The 10738-nt window shown below is 40.0% G+C and overlaps 1 protein-coding gene across 20 annotated transcripts in view; it reads right to left on the bottom strand.

The window, feature by feature from the left end:
* TP63 (tumor protein p63) overlaps nucleotides 1-10738 on the bottom strand; it is a 235575-nt gene that overhangs the window by 22645 nt on the left and 202192 nt on the right. For 13 of the 20 annotated variants that reach the window (XM_028492229.2, XM_028492233.2, XM_028492250.2 and 10 more), the window contains 6 exons: nucleotides 7604-7790; nucleotides 5511-5626; nucleotides 5319-5372; nucleotides 4362-4471; nucleotides 3582-3718; nucleotides 1586-1668 (listed from right to left, as the gene is read on the bottom strand). In XM_028492229.2, coding sequence (XP_028348030.1) covers nucleotides 1586-1668; nucleotides 3582-3718; nucleotides 4362-4471; nucleotides 5319-5372; nucleotides 5511-5626; nucleotides 7604-7790 — 687 coding nt within the window. The remainder of the gene's footprint in view (nucleotides 1-1585; nucleotides 1669-3581; nucleotides 3719-4361; nucleotides 4472-5318; nucleotides 5373-5510; nucleotides 5627-7603; nucleotides 7791-10738) is intronic. The other 7 variants (XM_028492237.2, XM_028492256.2, XM_028492286.2 and 4 more) reach the window with 3 other exon arrangements.

Genomic DNA, 10738 nt, shown 5'->3' with positions numbered 1-10738 from the left:
ATCCCAGTCAACATAAATAAATAAATAAATAAATAAATAAATAAGTCTGAGCAGGACCAGGACTAGAGACAGGCAAGTGGAGAACAAAGGGCACTTGCCTGACCCCAAGAGTGAGTGTCTCTTTACCCTGTGCACCCTAGGACATCACCTGTCTCCTCCCTGAGCATGAGAGGCAGAGTTTGTCAGAATTCAGAAATGGAAAGATTTTCTCTACCTTTTGTTGGGTTAACTCCTACTAATCCCAGCTCTGGGATCATGCTCTTTGAGAAGCTTTTCCTGACCTCAGTCTTTTAGGCTGATTCTTCCATCCTTCCTATGTGCTCCCACAGTGTCATGCCTAGCTTTGCTGAAGCACTGATTTCATTGCATTATGCCTATTTGTCCCCTCACTAGAAGGCAAGATCTTGGAAGGCAAGAATTGTACCCTACTGATCTCTAAGTGCTCAGGGTCTCGCGTTACTGCCACTTAACAAACACCAACCAAATTCATGGTAAATTAAGAGTTGTGGTTTTTTTTTTTCCTTTACACATTTCAGTTTGGCTAATTCTTCACTAAAAATAAGATGTAACAGAATACAGGGTACCTCCTCCATTAGTACAAACTGAAATTTCATGAAAAAAAACAGCTCTTCCAGTGGTTTCTATCTCATCAGCTGAAAACATATTAGGTCTTTCGGAATATCTAGTATAGCAGGAAAATGTTTAACTTAGAGTTCACATGTCAGTTTCCATATGTAGCCTGAGAAACAAGACTCTGAGAATCTTAGCTAACTCACTGTCTAATTATTCTGCCAGCAAGCAGTCTAATTCCCTTACCCGACCTTCAGGGCCCGAAGAAGGAAGGGCAGCAAGCACGGCACACCCAAACCTGTGGCTTAGTTCTAATCCCAGTCAGATCTCCTGGCCTAGCTTGTCTGTGTCGCAAGTCAGTGTAGATGGCATCAAGAGATATACTGGTTACCCAAACTCTGCTGCCACTCTAGATAGCAAAGACCTAAGGTAATAAGAATTCGATGAACTACAACCATAGCCTAAAAAGGGGCACCTTGGTGACCTTGAGAGGGCTTATATTCCTTGTAGGAATTAAAAATGCTCCTACACAATAACTGGGCCAAATCTCTGGCCATTCCCATATAATTGAAGATTCTGTCTGGCTTGGCTTTCTTTAAAGCACCCCCTAAGAGAAATCCCAGGCAATTCACTATGTATTATCGACTTTGTGAATGCCTTCTGACAAAATTTTAGTCCTAAATTGGTATGACCATGCTGTCTAAAATCATCTTATCACTCTTAAATAATGAAGTACAAATTAATTTTAAATATTTGCATAAGAAAAATTTTATTAGGAAGGTAGCTTTGACTGGGTGAGCAGTAAGTAGAAGAGCCCACACTGTTAATATGTTCCAGAAGTGTAGAGGGAAGGAGTAATTTCCTAATTTTGCAAAAAATAAATTCTCTGTTTTATCTCACTAGTCTCCATCACCCTCTTCTCATTGTCACAGATAATCGAAAGATGATCCCAGAGTAAAAGCTCATTCAAAGAAGGTGAAAATGAAGCGATCATGAATACCCAAGGGAGACTCACTGGTAAGTATAGCAGTTCATCATCTGGGGATCTTCGTTTCTTGATGGATGTCATCTGGATGCCATGTGTATTTTGACGAAAAGCTGGTGGAGGAAAAATGCAAGTTTCATCCTGGGAACATTTCTGAAGCAATAAATAACATTTATTACACAGACAGTAGCACGAGTAACACTTATGAGATTAGAATTTCTAGTTCTAAACAGCCAGTAATTGGTGATGATTGCTTTTACCTTAGGTGTAAACCTAGCAATAATGAGGTGGGGAGGAGGGAAGGTGAGGGAAAACAAATGAAAGAAAACCCCGGGGGAGGTCGGGGAGGCTGGGAAACGGCCTCTGGCTTAAGTAGTGCTGCAGGAATCCTTGTGTCTTCCTGGCATGGGTCTGTAAACAGCTGTTCAGGAAAGGAAGATACATTGGTTTTGTGTTTTATTTTTCAGGTCATTTATCTTCCAAGGGGGTAAATGCATGGTATAGAGGTTGTCTTGCCAGTGCATTCAGCCTTGTGAGTTTACCCTTCCGATGTCAGTATGTACATCGCATAACTTTTGATAAGCAGTCTCTCTTTCCAGGACCTCAGTTTTCTCTTTGGTAAAATGAGTGAATTAATCTCATAAATCCCTAAGGTTTCCACAATGTAGAAACTGCACCCAGGATCCAGGGTATAGAGAGGATTCTCCTACCAGGGTTCAAATAATCGTTCTTACTGAAAGTTACTGATTTGTTGGCAACTGAGGTGCTCAGGGAAGTGTATGGAGCTAGGTTAACAGACAGACCCAAGAAGAAAATAAGGGTGGAGCTATAATTATGGATATTATATGTACTATTGATATTGTATATATAATATAAATCCTATATATATATGATTTTTTGAGGAATAATTAGGGAGAAAAAGAGACTAACTGGAAAAACAAATCACACTGAACAGCCAGAAGTTAATGGAGGTCAGTTGTTATAACATTGTTGTTCTGTAAAATGCAACAAAAAGTTTTATTTCTTCTGCAGAATAATCAGTAAAAAGATTAAAACCTTTTTCATGATACAATTCATAGTGTGATGTTCTTTACAATACTTGCTGTAGTGATATCAGGCTTATGCAAGACACCTTCTAGAATTATGTCTCACACTTTAGTAGCTCGTGTGGATCAATGGTTTTCAAATGCTTGTTACCTGAAGAACCTCTGTTACCTGAAGGCCTCTGGGGACGTATACCTCACGGGCAAGGGGTGGTGTGAGTGGAGCATGGAACCACAGTCCACCCCGACTCCTGCTTCTTCAGCTACAGCAGCTCTGCTTTCAGCTCTTTTGCATTCTTTGAAATATTTCTTTAATAAAAGCTTGCGCTGCTTAAAAAGACCAGTTGGAAAACAACTGACCTAAATCATTAGCCTCACTATAAATGATGTAAAACTAAGGCCCCAAGTGGGTCCTACACATCAAGATTCAAAGAAACCCAGATCTGCATATTTCCCAGACTGCGCTTTATAAAATGTGTTCTTAAGTCTCACTATTCCCCCAGACTCATGAGGAAGGCAGGTGGCATTTTCAACCCTCATGCTCAATAACAGAAAAATAAATGCATGCCAATAGGCTAAGATGCTGCTTCTCAAACTTTAGCTGGCAACAGAATCACCTTCAGGTCTTACACAACTTAGGTTCCTGGACCTCACACCCAGAATTTCTGATTCAGCAAGTCTGGGAACTAAGAATTTGCATTTCTACCCAGTTTCCAGATGATGCTGACGCTGCTGGTTTGGCAGTCATATTTGGAGCATTGCTGACTAAAAAATCCTCACCGTGATGATTTGCTTTTGAAAAGCTATAGTGTACACCTGGAGTTCATTTCATCGAGAGCTGCTCCCATCAGCTCTGGGGCCCTGGGGCATACTTGCCTCTAAAGCCCCTAGGTCTTATTCCACAGCTTCTCAAAGATCACTCCCCAGCCCCCCTCTCTGGAGAAGACTTAACCCTACCCCATTTGGCCACTACAGCTACTTACGGCGCTTCGTACCATCACCGTTCTTTGTGCTGTCCGAGACTTGCTGCTTTCTGATGCTGTCTTCATCTGCCTTCCTATCTCTCCCTGGGCAAGCACAGATCCGGGCCTCAAAACAGCGGCGGCCCAGGACTTGCCCACTAGGAATTAGAGAAGAGGAGAAAAAAGGGTTAAATTAAAAGAATTTGAAAAGACCCCTGCTGGCCATCACCAGTGCACCACCACTACCAGCTTGGTTATGGCTGCTTTGAGGATGGGCCCCAAAGCATCTGGCAGGACACAAAAGTGCTTACACGCCATGAGCAATATTAGTAAATAGCATCCATTTGTTCTGCAAAGAACCTCCAAGCCATTAGCTGAACAGTTGTATTTAGCTACATATTTTGAAGGAAACTTGAGTTAAGCCAGTGGATGTCTCCAGATAAAATCCCCATAGGCAGCTCAGACTTATTCAAAGAAACTGTTAAATGCCTCAGGGGCCACATGAAAACAAACACTGTCTAATCAGAAACTATTCCAGTCAAATGCCAAGAATTCAGGTATGAAGCGACTTGAACACCTTCTCAATTTTTTTTTTTCTCTTCTACCTTTACCCACCCCATTCTGTCTCCACTTTCTTAGATCTTTTATGTAAGTGTTTGCAGCAAGGATTTAAAGCACAAAGGACAAAATCAAGGGTAGCTCTCTGCTTCACATGTAAAGGTAATGATAAAGCAAACACAATTTCACTTTGCCCTCTGCCCAGAGTTTCTATAGAATGACAATTCTGCAAATGCCACTTACTCTCTGGTTTCCAGAGTAACGATGATTAAAATTGGACGGCGGTTCATCCCTCCAACACAACTGCTGTTACACATGAAATTGTACAAGACTGTCGTGAATTCAGTGCCAACCTTAACACGGAGAGGGGGAAAAAACAGTCGGTGTTAACCATGGTTTGAACTGATGTTCTTTCTTCTCAGTTCTTCCTTCTTAGTTCTCACTTATTTAAACAACTCCACTTCTGAGGAAGCGATATGCTTCCTTCTACAAAGGCAAACTGTAAAATCCACAGTAGCTTCTTCTTTGCCTTGGATCTTGGGAAGCTTAAAGCTAATATCTGTAACTTTGGACCCTACCCAAGGTGAGATAGGTTTTTAAAAAATAACGATCTTTGACCCTACATATTCATTTGCAAGCTGATCATATCACGTAATTCAAATAGGGTTCATCACATATACGAAAAGAGAGAGATGAAAAAATTACTAACTATAGCAGTAATGCTCCAGGGATATTCTCCCGAGGTGGATAAAACAGTACAACATATATGTGAATGTACACTTCTATAAAGAACACTCCGGAGCTTAAGAGGTCCTCAGAATTAAATCATCTAGTCCAGCAAACGAATTTATGAGTGAGGCAATCTGAAGCCCAGAGAGGGAGAGTTATAAGCTAAAGGTCCACAGAGTGAGTCAGCAAACGAAGAGTCTCTGTTCTCACTACCCCAGTGTTCTTTCTGCCACACCACTCTGCTTTTCTAACCTGCGAACCTGTACATTCAAACTTCAGCTAAGAGTTCCATCTTAGGGTGTCCCATTTTCAGGCCAGTGTAAAAATACTTGTATCCAGTACTCGTGTACATCCACTCCTAGCTGAATTGCCAGTTAAGATCTCTGGATAATAATGCCACATATAAACTCAACTGTAGATTCAATTATTGTCTGCCTTTAAGATGGGAACATGGGCCCAGAGCCACATTACCAAGTACAAATTTAGCACAAATTTAGGAGTTTTGAAGGGGGATGGAGAAGTGGCCTGTGGAGAAGAGGGAGAGAAGAAACACAAAAAAGGTTACTTGTATTATAACAAGGACTAAAATAGAAATTGATGCTTGAAACACCCCCTATCACCAACACTAATAATCTCAAGTTTGCCCAGTCCTTATCTGTTTACCTGAGGTGGCTCGTAAGGTACGAGCACACTCTGTCTTCCTGTGATGGGGTCTTCTACGTACTGGGCATGGCTGTTCCCTTCTACTCGAATCAAATGACTAGGAGGGGCGATCTGTCCTGCAGAACGGAGAAAGAAAAAAAATTCTTAGTTCTTCACTCTCAAAACAAAGAAAACAAAATGAAACTGTATGGACAGAACGTTGGTGGCCAAAGAAATGGTTTGTGTAATAGAGGAACTATACATCCTTGAAAAGAGGAATAGATCCTGTTGCCAGAGATCTAACACATGAAAGTATCACCACCCATATAGCCACAGAAAGGACAGGAATGTTCATCTGTATTTAAGGGAACAGTCCCATGTTTCTGGTGCTCAGGATAAACAATTCAAGTGGTAGAGAACTCTATGACTACATCTCTGACCTGATCCATACAGGTAATTTTTCTAGCTTCTCTGGAAAATGGAAGAAAAAGGAGCAAGTTAATTAAAAAAATATATTAGCTTGAGAGAAAATACTGCCCCCAAATTGACCATTAAAAATACTAACTAGGAAGCTATGGATGGCAAGGATATAACTTTCACTTTGCCTATTCTTTTTTTCATCATGAAGTCTCCACCTTACTTTGGTCATAAAGATGGGAAACTTACTGTTTTTATTGCACTGCAAGAGCCCCAGGTTAGCGGGTAAGAAAAAGCAAGCAAGTTTTAAAAGAGTATAGGCAAAGTTTCACAAAATATGATACCTGGTGAAACTTGAAAAGAAAGAAGCTGCTCCAAGAGTTAATGACGTGAAGGTGTTTTTTAACCTTTGGCTGCACATTCTCATTCTACAAATCGGATATTCAATATAAGTAAAAAGCTAAGTGTATCAAGATGTTCTCTGCTCTCTGAAGCATCATCTATTATGGCAAAAACTAAAAACAACTATTATGTCAAACAGTGAGAAAAAAAAAAACAATAAGAAATGGTTATGTCACCTTGAGGGATGGAGGGCATTATGGAAACCTATAATGAAGCCTAGCTATAGGGAATAACATTTATAGCATATTGTTAAGTGAAAAGCAAGATGCAAAGGTATGGATAATGAGATCATATAAACAAGGACTAGAAATTAATATGTAAAAAATAGTTGTATTAAGCTGGGAGGATTTTAACTTTCTCTTTTTAAATTTCTATCTATTTTCTTTCTCCATTACTTTTTTCTCTAACATCTATTATATTCTCTACATATACACATTCTGGCTACCTACCAATCTTTCTATTTTTCATATAATTTCTATAAAAAGTATCCTAACTCCCAACCCTCCTGCACCGTCATCACTCTTTGATGAATCTTTATGCTTTCTTCTGTCCTTCCTTTCCATTTTTCTGTATTCTTGACTTAGCCTGCCTTCAAAGAACTTTAGAACATCAGATGTAAGGGGACCCTTGGAAAGAATGACCTCTTCTGTAAAACTATTACTGGATCTGAGGCTCAGAGGCTGGGGCCTAACTTACCTATGGATACAGCACTTAAAGGTCACCCCAAGATACCTGCTCTTTGACTCCCAGTCCTTCACTTTACTGTTTCCTGTCCCCAGCTTACGTTCTAGATCTTCTATTAACTCTTCTTATCCATTATTTGCCTTCATTTCTTTTTCTTAGTTCCTACTTTCTTCTTCTATTTTATTTATTTATTTTTTAAACTATCTCTTCCCCTTCTAGACCTTAATTGGTCTGGCCTTGACAATCACCCTGGGAGAGGCACTGAAGCCCCTAGCCAGGGTCCAACAGATCAGGGGCCACATGTTCTCCTTAAAACCTCCCATTAAAAACAAAAAAAGAAAAAAGAAGAAGGAAGGAAGCAGTAGGGAGTAGAGAGGCAAGTCCAGGTCACTGAGCAATTACCAATATTAAAATAAACAGTTCAATAATTGAGAAAGCCTGAAATTTACTCATCTTTATTCTCAGACAGTCTTGTCAGCCAAAAAGGTAGCCTGAGCTGCCATCAGACAGCACAGGTTGGAACTAGGTAAGTGGGCACCAAACAAAAGTCTCCACAGAAGCTCTAGTTCAAGGAACTTAGTTGAACGGCCACAGATCCCCATTCTCCTTACCCTCGTTGAATTCACGGCTCAGCTCATGGTTGGGACACCTTTTCACCACTTCAGTGACATGCTCGGCCTTCTTGTAGACAGGCATGGCACGGATGACAGCACCCTGAGGAGGTGGGGTCATCACCTTGATCTGGATGGGGCATGTCTTTGCAATCTGGCAGTACAGTTTCTTCAGTTCAGTGGAATACTGCTTAGAGATCGGCCAATGGTGGAGGAAAGAAAAGAAACAATAGGAGATACTGTTGTTCAAAATACCTGTTCAAAATCAGAACAAGGAACATGTATCTACTTTCTGTAAACACATACCTTTATAGCTGCCTGTATGAAACCGAGCAGGACCCTGCTCAGTGGGGATCCTGGGTAGAGAAGCCTTTCCAGGACCCCATTCCTTGTTTGTAGGGAACAGACTCTAGCCTCCATGACCTTCCCTGAGCCCCAAAGGGCAGTTTCAAACATTTGCTAATCAGGGAAGGGAGAGGATGCAGAGACAAATGAGGAGCAGCCAAAAAACAATAGTGCAGCCTTGGGGCAGGGTCCTGGTTCTGCCTCAAGGGATACACATAACAATATCTTTGAGCTCCTTACAGAACCAAAACCCCCAACAAATGGAGTTAGCATTTTTCATTCCAGAGAAGACCACCTGAGGCCAGATTAAAGCAACCAGAAAAACTCATCAGACTACCTGAGACCAGATTAAAGGAGCGCAGGCTCTGCACACACCCTAATCTTATCATCAACTCTGCCCTTGAACCGTCACTATAAAACTCCTCACCAAATCCTCCAAGGTTGGGTCACACAGTTATTGAGGGCAGGAGCCTACTCTGCCCGCCTTTGCCTGGCAAAGCAATAAAGCTATTCTCTTCTACTTCACCCAAAACTCTATCTCTGAGATTTGATCCGGCACTGGTGTACAGAGGCTGAGCTTTCGGCATCACGTTCACCGTTGGCTACTATATGCATGACATCTAACAATCTTACTCCAGGGGACTATATTCATTGATCAAATTAATCATTTTTTTCCACTTTAAATAAAATCCTATGTCTACAAACTATTTCACATTTATCAAAACACATTTATGTCATTATTTCCTGTTATCTTCTCTTTAGGATGAAGAAAGAGATTCTCAGACATAGTTCAATGATTAACATTATGAACAGCTTTACAGAATACCAGAAACTAAATGGAAAAACAATGTTCTCATGTACTGAGTGATATTAAACAGACTATGATCCCCCCCTTATAATACTCATAGGAATTAGGCTTTATGGAAAAAAATGTTTTAAGATAGAATATCTGGCAGATAGTGAAGCGATTTTACCTGAGGTCAACCAACTAGAAAACTGCAAAGCAAAAGTTCCCGCAAATGACTGCACTTATCTTCTAAGGTCATAGCCTAAAAGAATGAGGGATCTGGAAGGGGTCACTTGGTCATACGCTCTCATGAAAGAAGGACTGCTCTACTACAACACAGCAAATCATGGCAGCAAAAAGATTATCTTTTCACTCACAAGTGACTGAAATTTTTCCTCCCCACACTACCTTCTGTAGGAAGAGGAAGTTCAGTGGTTGGTTGACTGTAAAATTAGAAAATAGGGTGGAGAAAGCATGAGACCTTGAAGAAAAAGTTCCATCCTTGTTGTTTCCTCTTCCCACCTCTGAAACAGTATAGAAAGTCTCCATTCTAATCCTTATACTATCTTATCCCCCCTGTTCTCTGGGTCAATGCCTCATCACTGCATTCCTCCTCATTCTGATGTTGAGTGAAACCACCCAGGTAGTGGAATTGCTGGCCAAGAGCAGGGTACCTAGTAACACTTACCCAAACAAAGGTAAACAGACACACACAGGTTACAATCCTAAATTGGCAGCAACATCCTTCCAGGGAAAAGACACTGGGTAGCAGGAGCCAGAATGGCAAAGCGATTCATTATTGCTGTGTTCCAACCCAACTCTGAATAGAGGCAAATGGCCCATGGAAAAGCACATTTAAAAATAATTGCTTTATCTCTTCCTTTTGAAATATAATATTTCTTTAAATAATCTTTTTCTCCCAAGCATTTCATTATATGAAATTTTCAGTTAAAAATTTCCTAATACTAGACGTGTATTACATAATTGTTTCTCCATGCCCACAGGTCAAGGATTAAACACAGCAAAAGGGTTTTATATAGCGTGAAGAAATAGGAAGCATGCCATAAATCAACCACACAAAAAAATTTCTACTTGGGAAACACTGAATGAAATCTAGGTAGATATTTTTCCTCTAGTGTTTTTCACCAATGACTTTACAAACAAAGACATCGTCTTAAAGCATGTTATGAACTCATTTTTATTAAGAACTCTCAGAAAATAAGCATATCTGTTTGTGTTTTAACTAAACTAGGAGATGTATAATCTAAACATGAGTTTCATAAAATGCACCTTGGAAAGATGATTGCAAAAAAAGTTTGTCAGCTAACACCTAAAGGCAAATAAGGCACCCATCCAAGCGTGTAAAGATTGCAAGAAAAGAAGGATAAGTAGGACAGTTAAGAGAAACGTTCTGTTTCAATAGCTGATATACTGTAAATCACACTTGACAGACTAAAACATAAAAGTACTAAGAATAATCTTAGGCATCATCAGGTTAAATCTTCACTCATCCTTAAGAGGTGGGAGGGGGAATCTAATTTCTGCGTTTCAGTAATGATACGCAATAATAACTTCACCATTTTCTGAGTTCTGGAGTAAGAAATTTAATCTTCACAGAAGCCTAATAGGAAGGTATTACAGATTTACCATCTCTTATCTGAAACCCCTGGGGCCAGATGTTTCAGAATCCAGAATTGTATAGATTTTAGAAAGGGAGTAGAGTTCATATAGCATATGTTATAAACACCTCCAGTAGGATTTAGTGGGCCACGCTATAATCAAGTCTTAATATTTCTTCAGAATTCATAAAGATTCACACTAAGTAGGAAATGACCGTAAACCCTCAATGTTCAGGCCAGGTTTCACCACCACCTGAGTTTGCCACGAACTTATGAAATTAAAACAAAACCAAAGCAACTTTTGTTTTTCAGAGTTCTTTGAATTTCAGAATTTCAGATAACAGATAAGGATCAGTATTATTATCCCCATTTTATAGATAAGAA

The sequence above is a fragment of the Physeter macrocephalus genome, chromosome 1 (genome assembly GCF_002837175.3).
Source record: "Physeter macrocephalus isolate SW-GA chromosome 1, ASM283717v5, whole genome shotgun sequence".
NCBI classification, from domain to species: Eukaryota; Metazoa; Chordata; class Mammalia; order Artiodactyla; family Physeteridae; genus Physeter; species Physeter macrocephalus.
This window is presented reverse-complemented; position numbering and strand designations above follow the sequence as displayed.